Source organism: Tursiops truncatus, chromosome 3 (genome assembly GCF_011762595.2).
Source record: "Tursiops truncatus isolate mTurTru1 chromosome 3, mTurTru1.mat.Y, whole genome shotgun sequence".
NCBI classification, from domain to species: Eukaryota; Metazoa; Chordata; class Mammalia; order Artiodactyla; family Delphinidae; genus Tursiops; species Tursiops truncatus.
In genome coordinates, this window is record NC_047036.1 from 157,652,303 (window position 1) to 157,670,130 (window position 17,828).

General features: G+C 52.0%; 1 protein-coding gene across 11 annotated transcripts in view; it reads right to left on the reverse strand.

The window, feature by feature from the left end:
* Positions 1-17,828, reverse strand: part of BRD4 (bromodomain containing 4) — an 81,897-nt gene that overhangs the window by 15,232 nt on the left and 48,837 nt on the right. For 4 of the 11 annotated variants that reach the window (XM_033853784.2, XM_033853783.2, XM_073802979.1 and 1 more), the window contains 9 exons: positions 14,948-15,085; positions 13,677-13,812; positions 11,762-12,051; positions 10,717-11,082; positions 9,704-9,832; positions 3,901-4,110; positions 2,970-3,169; positions 2,329-2,624; positions 1,108-1,218 (listed from right to left, as the gene is read on the reverse strand). In XM_033853784.2, the coding sequence (XP_033709675.1) occupies positions 1,108-1,218; positions 2,329-2,624; positions 2,970-3,169; positions 3,901-4,110; positions 9,704-9,832; positions 10,717-11,082; positions 11,762-12,051; positions 13,677-13,812; positions 14,948-15,085 (1,876 nt within the window). Of the gene's footprint in view, positions 1-1,107; positions 1,219-2,328; positions 2,664-2,969; positions 3,170-3,900; positions 4,111-9,703; positions 9,833-10,716; positions 11,083-11,761; positions 12,052-13,676; positions 13,813-14,947; positions 15,086-17,217; positions 17,290-17,828 lie in introns of all 11 variants that reach the window. The other 7 variants (XR_012331027.1, XM_033853786.2, XM_033853782.2 and 4 more) reach the window with 4 other exon arrangements.

Genomic DNA, 17,828 nt, shown 5'->3' on the forward strand with positions numbered 1-17,828 from the left:
AGCCCACAGGAGGACCTGTGGACCCACACACCTCAGGGCAGCTTCACTCTTTCCAACTGCTGCAAATGATCCTCAAACTTCCTTGGCACCACCAGGTCACATTATTTATGTGACCAAAGTGGAGCTTATCATTTATTTCCAGTTAAAATAAAATATCAGGGATAAAATAGGTACATGAAAGAATATGCCAGGAGTCTTCGTTGCCCAAACACACGTTTCCCACTGTGGATGTGCACATTGCAGCCTGCCTGGAGGGGCACACCCAGGGTCCCAGGGCAGGCTCGCGGGTGGTCCACAGACTGTCTGCTCAGCTGATAGAGTTAGACCTGCCCAGGGACAACTCTGCTCACCCAGAGAAGGCCAGCTCCACCTCACAGAACAGGCTAGTCACCAGGCTTCTTCCCTAGCCTCTCCTCTGGGCCAGTCTGAGCATCTGCTCCCCCTGAGAATAACCAGGAGGGCTTATATCTGGAGGAAAGGTCCCCTTCCCCACCACTGGCACAGCTCTCAGCATCTCCACCTGCCCCCACCTCCCGTGTCAAAGCTGCTGCTCAGGCGCACCAGTGGATACAAATGCACGCCCATGGAGCATGGAGAGAAGGAACTGTTAGAGGTACAGGACACGCATGTCCAAGTGCGTGCAGTTAGGAGTAGCCAATGCAGCAGTGAGCACACTATGGGGGGGATGGCAGTGCCCTAAGCCCCAGGAACAGCAGGGCCAAAAGCAGGCTGCTCCACACCTGCCAAATCACATCACCTGAAAGGGCTGTGTTGCATGCAACTGTGACACATGGAAGACTGTGAGGCTGGGCAGGCTCACGCTAAGATCAATTCCATCATCTGCTCCCACCCCTTCTTTCTCAGGTCTCTGCAGTGTCAATACCCCTGGCTACCTGTCTTCCCTGCCCCAGCCCAGGTCGAGGGTAGTGTGGGGGCAGGTGCAGGGTTACCCCCGCCCCCAGTTAGAGATTAACATGGTGACCAAGTAGATGGACAGATGGGAGGGCCCAGCAAGTTCTTATGACTGCCATCTCTGGTCTCTGGTAGCCTGGACACAGGATGGAGCACAGGCAGGATTCCGACAAGACTCTAAGTTAGACACCTAACCTGTTTCAGAGTCTTCGCTGTCAGAGGAGCTGGACTCGCTGGTGCTCTCCGACTCTGAGGATGAGAAGCCCTTCATCTTGGAGGAGCCAGCAATCACATCAACTTTCTCAGCTGCAATAAAGCAACAGGGACAGAGTCAGGCAGGGCCCTGAGTCCCATAAGCCCGAAGGCTGCTCCTAACGGCCGGCTGCAATCCTTCCGAACCCTGGCCAGACCCACATTTCCCAATGGTAAGCAGCTAGCCTACCATGCATGCCACCCAAACACTTGGCTTACACTGGACTTTCAAGGTCCCTCCAATCTCTCAAAGTACCCTTTTACAGGGTTCATCAAGGATTAAGAGACCAGGGCAGGAGGGAATTCTCTAACACAAGGGACTGCTGTGATTATGCTCCCTCAGCTACTTTTCTGACAGTGGGTAAAGAGGACCTAAAGGGGACATGACAGTCAAAGACAGAACAAGACAAGGAAAGAGCCCCAAGGGATCTCCCAGCACCTCAGTGTGCAGACTGAGGCAAGTGTCACTGTGTGGCACCCTGGGCGGAGGATGGGGTGTGTGTGTGTGCCAAGGACCCCAGGAGTCAGTCCGGGCTGGAATGAAGGCTGTGTGCAAAGTCCTGATGTGGATCCTAAGTCCTACTGGTTCTAACGCAAAAGCTGTGAGCCAAGACAAGGCACTGATAACACAAAAGAGCTGCTTGGAAGACCTGGGGGTGGGGGAGGGGGGGTGTCACACCAAGCTAGAGAAGACAGCAGGCAGGCACAGTGCCAACTTAATGCCTTTCCTCCTAGCCACACCCCCCATGCCCAGAGACCCCAAAGACGCAGGGGGGTGGCTTCTGGGGAAGACTCAGAGGCAGGAAGCTAAGGACGAAAGCTGCTGCTGCTCAGAGCAAGGCTTAGGACACCTAGGTGCAGGTGGACCGCAGATGGCCAGCAGCCAGAGAGATCAACAAAGGCACCAATAAGCCTAGGGCTGAGTCTGATGTCACAAACCTTCAGAGGTTTCTATGTCAAGAATGCAGATTTTATAATCGGAAGGAAAGCAAGCCTGCAGAGAATGAGGGCCGAGACTGGAAGGCAAAGTTACCTGAAGGTGCCAACAGGGGCCTCACTACTAGAGGTGCAAGGGTAGCAGCCTGGCCCATCTGCCCAGCCCTCTCCCTCACCCAGGACTGGGAACACCACCCCCCGCCACCGCCCCAGGGTGCCCAAGGGCACCTTGAGGTTTCCTTTTCTTCCGCAAACAGGAGGTGACATAGCGCTCCAGTTCACGCAGGGTGGATGGCTTCAGGGTCTCGAAGTCAATCTCGATCTCGTCGGGGTTGGAGTTCTTGAGTGAGGGCTCCCGCGACTGAATGATGTGCACCACGCGGCCCAGCTTCTCACCAGGAAGCTTGTTGATGTCCAGGCTAAGCTGCCGCTTCTCTTCATACGACATGGGCTTGCACTTGTCTTCTTCCTCCGACTCATATGTGGGAGGGGGCTTGCTCTTCATGGGTGCTGGCTCCTTCTTGCTACGATGGGGTGATGCAGACACCATTAAGAATGGGTCCCTGGGGGAAGGTGGGCACATATCTCTCCATTTAGGGCTTGGGGAGGCTTCCACACCCCCACCCAGTGGTCTTCACAGGAAACAGGGGGCACTGGCAGCACCTTCCCGGGAGCACATGGCTGCAGTTGAGACCACAAATGGTGAACTGGGGGGCTGCTCTGGTTTGTCTTGCCGCCTGCACCATGCTACCTGCTATCCTCTCTCCCTCAAAGGCCCATCCCAGAAAAAAGAGCAGAGAGGCAGCCTCCCTCCCCACTGTCCCCATCTGGACTAGGGGCACTGGTGGGGGTAGGGGTGACCCACAGACCTTGTGTTGTTGTTACTGGTATTATTTTTCTTGGTCTTTTTGGGAGGAAGTTCCTTGGCTTTGCTTTTCTTATTCTCCTCCACTTCCTCTTTCTTTTTGTGCTTTTCTTTTTTCTTCTCCTTTTTGTCTTTCTCCTTTTTCTTTGGTTTGTTCTGCTGGGGCTGTGAAAGGGCTGCAAGCTGCTCGTGCACGGCTTTGAGCTGTGGAGCAGACAAGCAAGACACACAATCCCGTCACCCTGGTCTCTGGCCCTCAGCTCCACGACCTGCCGTCTCACTAGATATCCAAAGTGCCCATGCCCACCCAGACCCTGAACTCCCAGGGTGGCCCAGTGTCCTCCTTGTCAGAGGAGCCACTCAAGCCCCATGACCATGCTGGTTCCAAGAAGAGGATCCCTAAAGAGGCTGGGCAAGGGTGCATAGACAGGGACTTCCCTGGTGGTCCAGTGGTTAAGACTCTGCGCTCCCAATGCAGGGGGCACAGGTTCATTCCCAGGTCAGGGAACTAGAGCCTGCACGTGGCAACTAAAAGAACCCGCACTCAGCAACTAGACCCAGCGTAGCCAAATAAATAAATATTAAAAAAAAAAAAAAAAAAGAGCGCATAGACACATGTGGGCACTAAAGGCCTAATGGTCAGCTTGTAGAGAGAGGAACATCCTGGAAGCCCCAGAAGAGACGCACCATATGCTGACTCGGCCTCCTTCTTCCAGATACCAGAAGGATACAAAAGCCTCACCTCTGCCCAGGGAACAGCCACGTCACCCCATCTCCATACCCACAGTGTACATTTAAGTATGAACAATATGCACCTGACCTGGCACAAGGGGACCAGTGGGAATTCTGCTCATGCTGGAACTCATGCTGGGGCGGGGGGAGGTAGGGGGTGGCGGGGGGTTGTGGTTTGAAAATGGGGCTGCCTGTGTCCTCACCTGCTCCTGGAGCTCAGCCAGTCGTTGGGCTCGCTCCTCCTCGGAGTCATCAGTGGAGCTGTCACTGTCTGAGGAGCTATCGCTGCTGCTGTCACTGGATGAGGGCGGGGCCACAACCTTGGTGGGCGGTGGCACCGCTGGGGAGGACACAGCCACCACAGGCTCCTCGGGCTCATCTGGCATCTTGGCAAAGCGCATCTCGAACACATCCTGGAGGTGAGGGGTAGGGGGAAGCTGTGCCCATGAGGGCTGCTGGGTGCCCTGGGGGTGCCTGGACTGTGGCCCAGCGTCACACTATCCCTGGCTGCTGGGGGTGACTCAACAGGAAACAAAGAGGGCTGAGTCAATGGTGACCCCCTTCCTTATCACTAAGGCGAGGGGCTGGCAAGGGCCCCCTGATAACCCTTTCAACACTCCTCTTTCAAATCTCACTTTGGGGAGAAAGGTGCTCCCGACATGGCCTGGCACCGACTCCCTGGGAGACACAGCTGAGGTAAGGACAGGTGACTCACATCACAGGAGATAGCCAGCCCAATGAGGACATCAGTCTGGGGATCCTTGACAGATGGCAGGCCCGGACAGGACCCACAGAAAGAGTGCTCTGAGACTCCCATCAGGTTGATGCTCATTCAGTCAGCACATCTCAAGGGAGCCTTCCGGACGGTGGGCCGGGCACCAGGACACAACAGTGAACAGAACAGGGGTCTTACGGTTCACATTCCCATAGGGAGCGGGTGGGGTCTGCAGTTTTAGAGTTCCAGAGGGAACAAAGGTCCCAAGGTGGGAGTGTGCCCAGCACAGAGCCCACAGCCAGTGAGGAGATCAAGTCCTCGCTGTAGTGGGCACAACACTGAGCAGGGCCATGCCACTGCCTAAGGCATCTCCAGGGTACACCAGAAATGTGAGAAAGTTATAGACGAGATATGGGATGCTGAGAATAGGCTATGGGAGACAGCCAGCCTTGTGAGGTGCAAGCAACGTGAGCAGAGACCCTGGGCTTACTGAGCATAGGATCCCACCCCAGGAGCTCCTGAGACCTGGTTTTCCAGTAGGATTTTGAGACCTGCTTTAAGCCTGGAATAAGTCAGTTAACACAGCAACTCACATAACAGAAGGGGGGCCTTCCTCAAGTGTGAATCCATGTTGGAGAGAGCAGCATGGCCCAGAAGGGCTGTGGGGTAGAGCTCCAAGGCTGGTATTTCAAACTTGAGTGTATCTGACAGAGCCCACCCTACAAGACTCTCCTGATGTCTCTGGAATGCAGCTTCAGGTTTCCCCGCCCCCAGGAAACTGGAAATGAGTGACCTGGGCAGCAGGGCAGGCATTCCACACAACTGTGGTACTGTCCCCTCCCCTCCAGACTACTCAGGTTCGGCCTCCTCCAAGGCAGGTTCTCCTCTCAGCAAGGTGCTGCCTGAACTCTGCTATCTGAGTGGTTTTCAGTTTAAGTACTAGAAAGGCAAAAACTTTCTAATTTAATCAGAAATAAATCATGGAGCAGATCTGAGAGCAACAGAGAAGACAAACAGGAGGGATGACCAGATACCATTATCACTCAAGCTGCCAGGGAGAGGGGGCCTTCAGACCAGGTGAGCAAGACCCTCTCTGCTCACAGTGCCCTGGATGTGGGCAGGCTCAGGTCCATGACTGACCCACATGAGCATCTGAAAGAGCCAGGCCTGCTCTTAGAGAAATGTGTCTAAGAAGGTGGTAGGGCATCAGGACCCCAAGAAGGGAGAAGGGTGGCAAGCAGGGCCAAGCACTTGGCGCTGCTGGGAGGTGACACTTTACCAAGTGGAAGCTATCTCGTGCCACTGGTCTGTGAACATAGCCCCCAACACCAGCTGCCAGACAGCTCTACCCTTACCACAAGGACATCCCTGTTCCTGACCCACAGGCTGTGACTGTTGTAGAAATGGGGGTGGCACCTGCCCTAAGCCCTCCTTCCCCTCCCTAGCTGCTTCTGGTCCCTGCCCTCCCAAAGCCCCAAGACCAAACAGCAAGGAGCATGAGACAAAAGCCAGGTGGGTTGCCTGCCTCCTGGCTGTGCCCAGCTGAATGACCCATCATCCTCCCACCTGCATCAGCCCAAGTGGGGGACATACTGGGAAACACACTCGGGCCTGTGTGCCAATGAGCTAAGGGCTGCTGCAGAAAACCTTCCCAAGTGGCTGAGACTTGCACCTGTTCTGTGGCAAACAAGAATGATGTACTCCCTGTCCTGAAGGGGTGAACACAAACAGTTGTACAGTGCCGTAAGTGCTAAGGTAGAAACAGCAAGGGGTGGCAAAGAGCCTTTGGGGAACTTGAGACCTAAGAATGAGAGGAGGACAATAGCTGTAGACACCCAGGAGGATGGTACAAAAGAAAGATCAAAGGGGCGTGGGGGCAGATAAGAGGATGGTAAAACCCGATGAGATGCACCCAGGGCAAGTATGTCATGAGGGAGGACGGTGACAGAAAGGAGCAGTGAACACCAACAACCAGCACCCACCAGGGGAGCAGGGGCTCAGGGCTCCTGCACCAGAGCTGGCAGTATATTCAGATGAACCCATCTACTCCGCCTGGTGTGACATTACCTCCACCCCACTCCAAGAATCTGAGCCATGTCGCAATTCTCAATATCAGAAAGAACACTGGTTTCAGAGAGTAAGTATCTCCTCTCGCTGGAATGTTGACCAGGGCCATCTACTCTGGGCTACATCAGATTCATGGAGGGAGCTCCCGCCTTCCCCTTTAGTGAAACAGAGATGCTCAGGTGCTGGGAGGTTGCAGTGTCCGAAGACTCCCAGGCAAATCAGCCTGCAGCTGAGCACAGGTGGAGACCCAAGGAGAAGGTGTTGCCCAGTCGGCCCCTCTTTGGCCATGCCTGGATACTGCTGTGAGGCTTAGCCATACCTGGGCAAAACGAGGGCACAGAGGTGGGGAGTACAATGTAGGCCATGGAGGCACACGAGGTGCCAGGTGGTGGGGATGCGGCCGTGAGTGAACACTCAGATACACAAACACACTCTCACACACGCTTCACAAGCTTCCTACCTCTGGGATCTAATGCAGGACCCCAACACACTTTTCTCAGTTTAATTTTTTTCCTTGCCGTAAAAACAATTGCGTACCACCATGAATTTGCACTTTCTCTCAAAATAAAACTCTGGTAATCCACATAGGTGCAAAACTTCCTAAATTACTCCTCACTTCACAATAGAACAGAGGGTAGAGGACAGTACCACCAGCAGCTCTGGGCCCAGCAGCTAGGCTAGCAGCCCTCAGCTCAAGCCACACTCAGGCTCCCAAGGAAACCCTGAGCCCAGGGGCTCCTGACTATCTTTGTGACCACAGCTGCCAGGTGGCGGGATGTGGGTTTTCTAAAGGCCCAGAATTTACAGGCTGAAAGAGGAATATAAAGTGGATCATTTCCCGTAAAACTTTCTGGGTAAATCCCAGTCTTTTCGCACAGCCTAATTAAGAGACAGTAGATCCCAACACCTCTTACTGAGGCAAACAAGGGCTGGGATTTTGTTACTCCTCCTCCCCAGTGGGTAATCTTGCCACCTAAACCATGCTGATCCTAGAAAGCTTCGAAAGAAAGAAGAAAACACAGCTCAAGATGCTACAAAATACAGGAACTGCCTTCTAGAGGAAAAGTCCACACAGGGGGCCTGCCACGTCAACTGGGCTGAATCAGGCACCCCCACCTGCCTCCTGGCATGTTACTTTCAACAGCGTGGAGACCCAACCTGCAAGGGACAAAGCAAGCTGGGGGCAGAGGCAGCCTCGTGCTGAGTGGCCCACTGCGCACTGCCCCCTCCCCCCACCTGAAGTGGACCCTCCTCGAGAGCAAGGACCTTGTCCCATCGTCATCCAGCCTGGTGTCTGGAGTCAATGTTTAGAAAAGAGGCTGCTTTGTGGCAAGTATCTCAGTGCCCTTGCTATGAGCAAATCCCGTGTCTGGGCATGCTCATGCCACTCCCAGAAGGAAAAAAAAGCAAAAGAAACAAAAAAAAGCCTTAAAACAGGCACAAAAATTAGGAAGACGAAGAGCTAAAATATATCAGAGAATATCTTCTTTCTTCTTTTTAAATAAAGTCGCTCAAAATAGTGATCTTTGGTGCTGACAGAGAACTTGTTTTGGTTTAGCTGTTTGCATGAGGGCAAATAAAGGGCATGGGTATTAATCTGGGCAAATGCTATCCAAGTCCTCAGGGAGGAGAAGGGGAGAGAGAATGGGGAAAGGGGGTGGGTGTGCCTCCCTCCCTCTCTCCTCTCTCCTCTCTCCCTCCCTCCCCCCCTCTCTCTGGGCACCACTGCCACCTAGTGGCTACATATGAGAATTGCAGAAAAGTTATAAACCCTGATCTGCTTCAAGGATGGGAAATGCAAAAGTAAATACTGAAAAAGGAAGCTTTGTGAAGAAAGCAGACAACATAGCACTGAATTAAAGAGAGTCCCCCTTCCAAAAACATAAAACAGAACTAAACAAAAAACCTCAGATAAAATAAAAAACTAATAAACAGCCAGTAGAAATACAAACCTTCAAGTCTGAGTGTGTGTTTAACGATAGCCAGATCCATGCTAGTAAGTTTTTTTTTTTTTTTTAAACACCTAGAGTTTCAGAGCACTAAAGGCTAACCCAGACAGGCTGCAGTGAAAGAACAAAGAGGACCATGCCTTGGCTCCAACATGATGACATAGGAGACACTATGCTGGTGAATGCATGACAACGTGTGGAGTTAACAGAGCTGGAAGGTAGGTGGGCAAGCAGGGCTCAGGTGACCTCTGATAGACACCAACCCACAGGTCACTAAAGGCCTTTTGCAAGCCTTGCTTCTGGAAGCATTTCACAGATGGCTGAGAAAGCCTGGTTTGAGAAAGGCCCACCCAGGTGCCAGGAGAGGACCTGATGCAGGATGTGCAGACTGGACCTGTACCTTGTGACAGCAGGTGGCTCAGCCCACAGTCTGCTTTGACCCTGAAAGCAAAAGTGCAACGTGGGACCTTGGGGAGAAGAGGCTGGGAATTTTTATTATGTGTAATTTCAAATAATAATAAAACAGATTATAACAGTACTAAATATCGACTTTTTTCTCCATAATTTTTAACTCCTCATTGTTCTACCCAAATATATGTCTCTGTTTAAATTTGGGTATATGCTTTTCCTTTTTTTTTTTAAATAGAAAAAAGTGGAGTTAGTTCACATATTTATGCTGTAATCTGCCCCTCCCTTCCACCCATGTGTGCACTCCACAGCGTACATCACCCAGAATCAACTTGAAGGGGTTACGAATCCCACCCATTAGTGCATCATGGCCACACAGAACATCTAGAAGCAGCCGCCCTGGAGCGGGAAGGCAAACAAAGGCTTTCAAGGCTCTGGTGAAGAAATGCCCACAGTTGGGCAGTTACTTCAGCTCAGAACTGTGACAAACTGTCTACCTGGCAAGAGTGTCCCTCGCCGACTTGAGACAGGTCTGTTTTGGAGAAGAGGTTGGGCCATGCACAGGAAACGCACTCTTCCAGCCAAGGGCAACCGAATGCAGGGGGGTGGGGGGTTTTCAGTGGAACACCCCAAAATCCAAAATGCCCAAGACCATAACCAACCACCCTGCTTTAATTATAAGGAAATAATCCTAATGTAAAATTTATGTGTTATCCTGACTTTAGTCCACTCTTCCAAAGCAACATGGCATTATACCAAAGCAAGTGACAAAATCTGCCAAGGCCCATAGTGGCCTGGCCCACCCAGGACCCCAGCCAGCCTGCTCCTCTGCAGGATCCCACACCCGGAGCTCCCCCAGAGCCTCACCTGGAGCTTGCGGGCCATGGCCACCACCTCATGGTCAGGAGGGTTGTATTTGTAGCAGTTGGAGAACATCAATCGGACATCGGCACCAAATTCCTGAGCATCACGGTACTCACGGGCCTCCAGTTTAGACTAGAAAGACAGGACGGGTCCTGGTTAGCCATGGCTGCCCCTACTCCAATGGGGAGGTGGCAGCAAGGAGGGCTGCCTGTAGGAAGGAGCAAGTCAACTTCTCAATGGCTCTGGGTTTAACCCAGACCATAGTGGGGAGAGGTTATCACCCCAGTTCTCAGCACCAGGTGGACAAGGAGATACTCCAACACCAAGTCTCAGGGCGAGGAACTGCCCTGCTAGCATCCAAACCCACCCACTGTGCCTGGCTAAAAGGCAAGTGGACAGAGAAGCCACAGAGGTACTGCTTAAGCCAGAACTGCAAAGGGAGGGCTGGGCCCAGTTCTGACTTGGCCTGTACTTGTCCTGGTGACATCGGACAGGGCTGGTCAAAAGGAACACAGCAATGTCCCCTGCTCTGCCCATCCCACGTTTGGGCAGGCTTACTCCACTCTCAGAAGGAAAAAAGTGCCAAAAGGCTTAAAATAAACAAAACCAAAAAGGCCTCAGAATACTACAGTGAAAATGCCAGCACTTGTGTGCCCTTTACTAAGAGACACCAAGGCCTTCTTCATGACACAGAGCCTGGCAAAGTCACCACTCCCCAAACTCTCCAGGAGCATCTACCGAGTGAAGGTATCTATGGGCACTGGGCCTCAAGGCCACAAAAGGGCTCATCTTCAGATGAGGGAAAGGGCAGCATTGCTGTCTGTGACCAAAATGACCACATGATCTCAGATGATGTCCCCATAATCTCCAGCAGGGGGCACTGGGCTTCCCTGGGCTGGTGAGAAGAGCCTAGACAGCTAGTAAGACTGGGCCCTCCTCTTGGACAGGCCTCAGAGGTGCTGGCCTTCCTTGTCCCGGGGAGCCCGTTCCCCAGCTCCAGGGGCACACCCACTAACCTTGATCGTGCTCATGTCCATGGGGTGCTTGATGATGTCACAGTAGTCATGCAGGCCCAGCGCCTCCACGTCCACGGGCTTGTAGAAAGGCCAGGCGTAAGCTGCGTGCTTCTTGGCAAACATCTCCTTGAGAATGCCACTACAGCACTTGAGCTGCTCTGAGACCTTGCTGCTTTTATCTGGCGCTGGGTGCTGCTGCGAGTCGGGAACATCCTTCTTCGGAGGCTTAACAGGCCGGCTGCTCTCCCGCCGGGGGCCCACCAGCTTGGTGGTCTTGGGCTCCGGGGGCAGTGAGGGTGGCTCGTGAATGGGGTCGATGGTGGTGGGGGTGGTGGTGTCCGCTTTCCTCTTAACCCCCTTCTTTGTCTGCCGAGAGCACAGGCGCGATAGGCACGGTCAGAGGCAGCGGCCGGCACAGCGGGCCCTCAGGGTCACTCCTGAAGCCAGGTCCTTTCTAGGGTCTCAACACTCACAGGGAACAGGGCCCAAAGGTAAATTCCACAGGTGAAGGACTGAAGACAGGGAAACCCTGTCCCACCACTCTGTTCTGCAGCTGGGACAGGACCCTGCCAGTGGCAGGAGAAAGCACACAACTAAGTGTGGGATCTGCTCACCAGAGGCCAAAGAGACTTTTGAAAGCAGTTTCCTACATGCCAGGGACCTCTCCCACAGCCAACCTCTGTCACTCTGGCCACCCATGGGAGGCACATTTCAGAGACTATTTAGACAGCATCTGCAAATATGCAGTCTAAATTAGAAATGGGAAGGGGGGCAGCAACCCCCTGGGAGGTGTTACACAATTATGGGATCTGTGGGTCAGCAAGACAACAGCTTTTAGGCTGTGCTGATTTAAACACAGCTTGATCCCCCCAGGTCCTAACTACCCACAAGTGCCCTGGGAGCCAGAAGCATCAGCAAGGATAGGTGACTGTCTTCTGTAAGCCTCACTATAATGGAGTGGAAGGGGAGGCAAGGGTCATCTAGCTGAGGTGACCGGAGTCAGCCAGTGGTCAGGCTAGGCCACACACACGCACAGGACGCTCACCTTCACAGGCTGTGGGGTGGCCGCGATGATGGGCGGGTGGCTCTGCACAGGCTGGGGGGCTGGTGCGGGCGGGGGCAGTGGCTGGGGGGGCACCGGTGGGGGCGTCTGCAGTGGCTGGGGAGGTACCACTGTCATGACAGGGGTCTGGACGATGAGGTCTGGGGTGACAGCGGGGAAGGGGTGAGGTGTGGCCTGCACGGGTGGAGGATTCTGCTGAGGGGTCTGGGTCTGCGGAGGAGTCGATGCTTGCGTTGTGTTTGGTACCGTAGAGACGCCAGGTTTTGCTGTCCCTACCAATCATAAAAGGGACAGGTGGTTAGATGCCATGTCTGCATGCCGGCTGACCTTGTGGGGACACTGCCACACGTGGCAAGCACACATCGGCGTGGGCATGGCACACAGTGTCTCTGTAACTATTTGTCTAAGAGACCAGCCTAAATACCTTGGACCTCAGCCAAATCTGTCCACCTGTCCCAGGGGGCTCTGAGAGCAGTGGCACACCACATTCCACACTTCCTGGGGTGTCCTGGCTCCAAGTCCTGACTTGGGGACTCAGGCACAGAGACCCCTTCACGAGCATGAAGGCTTGAGCCAAAGGCACAGGAAACACACGCTGAGAGTCAGCACCAGGACAGTGACAACAAAAAAATGCTCCTTGGTGCTTTCAGGCAGAGCTGTCCTCATTCCCAGAAACACTGCCTTCTGAGTAAGCATTTCTGGCAGGGGGACGGAATCAGCAGCCCTGGCCAAGGTTTCTGGAAATTGGCTACCCCCACCTCTCTGAATCACAGGGGGAGGCTGGACGGCTGCTGCCCTTCATGACCGGCTCAGACTGCCTCCCTGCAGTTGTGTGGGTGAGCCGAAACACACGAGGCCCTACATCCACCCCATGTAAAGACCAAACCCCTTGTCCCAGGAAGGGAGGATGGGGCTCCTTGGTCGTAAGGATACTGGACGCCTCTGGGCAGGTTCCATGGCTAAGGGGTGACCCTCAAGACCAGCTCTCCTTGGCTACCCCTCAGCACTACAGGGATCTAGCCAACCCCCTCTGCTCCCATGAAGCCACCACTTCCACATGGGATAGGAAGTCACGTGAAAGCCCACTCCTTAGAGAAGCAAACAACTCACAGCACAGGCTACCTTGCAAACATCACCTTTCTGCAGCAAGGAGCTGCGGATGGCAAGATGCAGAAGGCAGCTGTTTAAACTTTTCCTAGACAGAAACATTTCATGAGTAGGCTACTCCCTACCAGCTGGCCTTCGGAATCCCGTGTCAGGCTTGGGGGCAGGGGTAGGTGCTAAGATAGACGAAGAGGGCTTGACTTCAGAAGACTATCAAATAGCAGACATGGCTCCAACACAAGTGTATTAATAAATAATTCAAATAACAAACCTTAAGGCTCTAGGACTGGAATATTAATTAAAACTGCCCTTGATCAGGTTAATTTATCGAAAATGAAAAACAAAGACTGACTATAGCACTGGTGGGATGAAGAATTCAAATAATTTAAAAATGCTTTGAAAAAGTTGTACTTTCTTTTTAACTGAAGTCCATCAAAAAAGGCTAGGTTCAATTTTTCCTACTTTGCTGGAGGGTCACATGGTCATATGACCCTCTGGGCTGGTTCCCCTGATGAACCTGGCCTCACCATACCCAAACAGCAACAAGGCAGGGAGTGTATAATATAGTTGTCTTCCCACCACTCCCAGTCTCCCAGTGAAATTGGAGAAGGCTGGCAAAGACTAGGGAGAAATAAAGCCAATTTCCCTGCTTTACTGTTCCCCAGTATAGCCCCAAAGCAGCTCACTGGGGCTTGTGGAAATGCCCATTTCACACTGCTTTATGGGTCCCCACTTTGCCACAGGCTATTTCAGTGTGAAGCTAATAGTGCTGGGGACACGGAAGGTACCCTACCTGCTTCTTTCCTCCCACGTCCTCTTCCTTTTGCCTGGACTATCATGATCTCAGTTTCTTCAGTGGGCAGTTCGTTGATTTTTTGCAAGAAGAGCTTCTCCAGAGCTTCTGCCATTAAGACTATGTCATCTCCAGGCTAAAAGAGGAGACACATGTGGTGAGGGTTGGAAAGCCCTCCCCACCTTTCTAGACAGAACAAGAGCTCCCCACCCTATGCCCCAAAGTGTGGAGCATCATATTCAGGGTCCTTCCCCAATCTAAACCCTAAAGGGTCAAAACATAGCTATCCTAACTGGCATCATGGAAGCTTCATATGCCTGCAGGTCTGCTGCCTCTCTAGTCTTTTAACCTCTGGCTTGAGAAACCATCCCAATGCCTTAAGTATCTATCAAGCACTGCCAATCACACACAGGGGCCCTCCTTGCACTAGAGCCTAATTATGTCCTTCGACATAATGCAACTTCACTAGAATTATTTGAATTACACAGGATTTCTTGCCATAGATACATGAACAGGGCTCCAATAATGTTCCCTAGTATATCGCCAAAGCAGCTCACTGGGGCTTGGGGAAATGTCTACTTCACACTGCCTTATGGGTCCCCACTCTGCCACATGCTGTTCCCACTCAGCTCTAAATGGAGAACCTCATCTGTCCACATTTCCCTTAAACCTAGTGGTGAGAGCTGAGACTTTAAACAAATGATCTGGCTTCAAGGCACAATCGAGCTGAATGGTTTGGCTACTGGGTTAAGTGATATTTATGTCTACATGTAAGACCCTGTAAGGGAACACTTGATTCTATGGCCATTAGCTATCAATGGTCATGTCCACAGTTCCAGATGCGGCGGGTGGGCCCCACCGTACCCTCTCTCATATTTAGGTTTCTGTTTGAGCACACCTTTGTACAACTATATCTTGGTAGGTTCCTTCCTGACAATTTGTGTCATCCAAACAGACTTTTTAATGCGTCGTCACTGTCCTTTTCACACCTTCTCTACTAGACATGCTCAAGAACCAAAGTCCCAAGGGTATCAGAAGCACACGCTTCCAGCTAACAAGGACAGCTTAGAAACATGACCAAAATGTTTTTGGCCTCAAAAGAAACACACCCAGTCACAGGCAAAACCAGCGGTCCCATTTACCTCTGTCGCCAATGGTCTCCTCTCGTTGGACTCTGATCCCACCTGCACCCAGCACCCCTGCCCAATGGGTTCCAGACATGCCCACCTCCTCCTTTACCTTCTCCTTCTCTATCAGCCCCCACATCTCACCTTGTTGTAGATGTAACAATTTGTAAACATAGTGTTGAAGTCCTGGATACATTCCTGAGCATTCCAGTAATAGTTGTTTTCCAAGCGCTTCTTTATTGTTCCCATATCCATAGGTGTTTTAATGATCTTATAGTAATCCTGGAGAGCAGAGAGAGCAAAAGGCCAATGTCACCTCTGCAGCCATGCAGTACTCACAGGTGGGCCTGCAGATGTCACTCCAGGTCACTCTACAGACATGCAGACCTAAGCTCTTCCATGGTATCAGTGAGCCATCTCATGGGGACCCCAAGATAAAGTGGATCAGGGAAGGATTACTAAAAGCTGGGTGGCAATTTAGAGAAAAAATGTGCAAGTTTGCCAACTGTCCTGTCTGGGAACAGGCTACTCTGTCTTAACTGAGATCTATGTTTTCCTCTATTTTTTTTGATGTTAAAATATCCTTTCATTTTTAGTAAGTAATGCGGAAAGCATACAACCTTTAAAAAAAAGTGGTTCTTATCTGGTAAAATAACCCATGGTAATTTCTACTTTCTCCCTGCTTCAAATTTTCCACATCAATAAAATGCAAAATCCTACAGAACCAGCATTCAAGCCCACCCATAACAACTGGATCCCTTGCTTCCTGTCACACTAAAGAACCAAGGAGCAAAAGCCTCTACCTTCAGTTCATCGCACTTCCATTTCTTTTACCTGCAGTGTACCACTAAGGATCCACTAGTATCTGGATACAGTTCAACAACTAACCAGGTTAAGTGCCAGATGAGGAATCAAATGGACTGCCCTCACAATCCTTAGTAAAAACAAAACAAAAAACACCACACAATCCTCCCTGCCCCCTGCCCCCCGACCCCCCACCCGGCAGCAGACCCACCCCTCAAACCTTCAGATCTTACTCTACAAGTGCTAAACAGAAGAAGCCAGACGTCAGGTGTAGATGTCCTAAAGCCCTTCAAATCAAACTCTCTTCTACCATCATAACTTTTTCTAAATCTAAACCTACTCTAAAACCAAACGCTTATTTTTAAAATCAACCACAGGAAGAATTTGGGGACAGATCAGGCAGTGCTCAGGTTTCCAGGTGGAAGGACCACAGAGAGCCAGGCAAGAAGAGGGACCTGCATACAGCCAGTCGGCCCCACTGAGAACCACATTCTCTGAAGCTCCCACAATTAGACTCAGGTGAAGTTATCAGAACCAAGTCCAAGGGGAAGCCTGACAGCAGAGGGGCAGGCCCATGCTTTAGCAAGCACCAAGGTCCTGCCCAGGAACAGTGGTGGACAATACTGAAAAGGTGAGCAAGCGGTGTGAGGTTCTGAGTTGCTCTGACAATCATGAGAAAGGAACAGAAGCCACTGGCATACACATAGGGCTGGCGAAGATCACAGCCCTGCCCAGCCGCAAGGGGCGACTGAACCAGACTTTCTACGTTACATTTGCTCTGACCACCTTTCCCAAGAGAACCAAGTCCAAATATATCTGCCCCAGGGAAAATTTAGATTTTATTCCACGGCCAAAGGTCTACTTAGAATGGTGTCAGGTGCTTGAATTGGCCTCAGTGTGTCAAAAGTGGTTCAAGGCCCAACAGGATAGCGGTTGAGGACAAAGTAGGAAGGAGGAGGTGAGACGATGACAAAAGAGGATGGGGGCTGGGAAGACTGAAAGGGAGACAGGGGTTTAGGGGCGTGACAATCCAATTGTACATGTGTTCTGAATGAAAGAGGCACAAGCATTCTAATAAGAAGCCCAGCAAGGAACAGGGGCCAAAACACAGGTAAAGATCTGGAAGGCATCAGAAAACAGAAAAAGAATGAACCCTTTTTTGAAGTGGCCCTATTAATATTTCCTGGAGAAGGGGGTGTCCCTGGAAAACTGGGCATTAGTATGACATTGCTCCCAGCCAAACAGCCCTGCCCCACCCCTCAGGGTTAGCCCCTAGCTCTCCCTCTCTTCTTCCTACATCAGAGCTGCTGAGGGTGACATCTAGTCACACTGTGGCCCCTGGGGAGCCTGGCCTCCACTTCAGAGAATGACCTCAAACTCCCAAACCCCTTGGCCTAACAGACTACCCACCCGTGTCTGTCCTGCTGGCTGGGATGCTGTCTTCTCAGGATCTCAAGCCCCCCAGTTCCCCTTAGTTTTCACCCTCTCAGCTCTCCTTGCCTCTGCACCCTCTGCATCTTCCTGTAACAAACCAACCCCTCCTCCATCTGGCCCTGCCGCGCTTTCCCTTCAAAGCCAAGTTTCTTGAAATGATGGCTTCACATCCTCACCTTCTTATTCACACCGTCGCGAATCTGGTTTCTACTTCTGCGTCACATCTTCCTAAGGTCACCAATGCCCTCCTAAAGGCCAACAGTAGGGTCAGGTCGGAATCCTCATCTGTTTGACCTCCCTGTAGTCTCTGACGTAGAAACTTGGGGGTCTACTCTCTGCGGTTTATTCTCCTGGCCTCCCGCCTCCCTCCAGTGCTATAAGAGCTGTGGGCCCCCCTTGGATTCCAACCCCCAGCTCCTTCTCTCCCCATTCTTTGCATTTGCTCTGGGAAGGTCACCTCACCTGTGGACCCTGCAGGGCCCAGCCCATTAGCCCAGCTAGAAACTGGTACAGCAAGCTCTCCCAAGAGACTCCCCGCAGTGACGGGCTCGCTGCCTCTACTCCTGATTGTGGTCAATGATGAGAGTGAACTCTGAAGTGCAGATTTGGTGAGGACCCTTCTTTTGTTCCCATACCCTTTCCTCAGTTGGTTCGTGACCCAGACCTGCAGCTCCCCCTCCTGACTCTCTTCCCCTGAGTGCATATGATGGGTATTCAATGGACAGAGAGTACCGGCCAGCTGTTACAGACATAGCAACTTTCAAGCAAGGAGAAGGTCACACTGGTG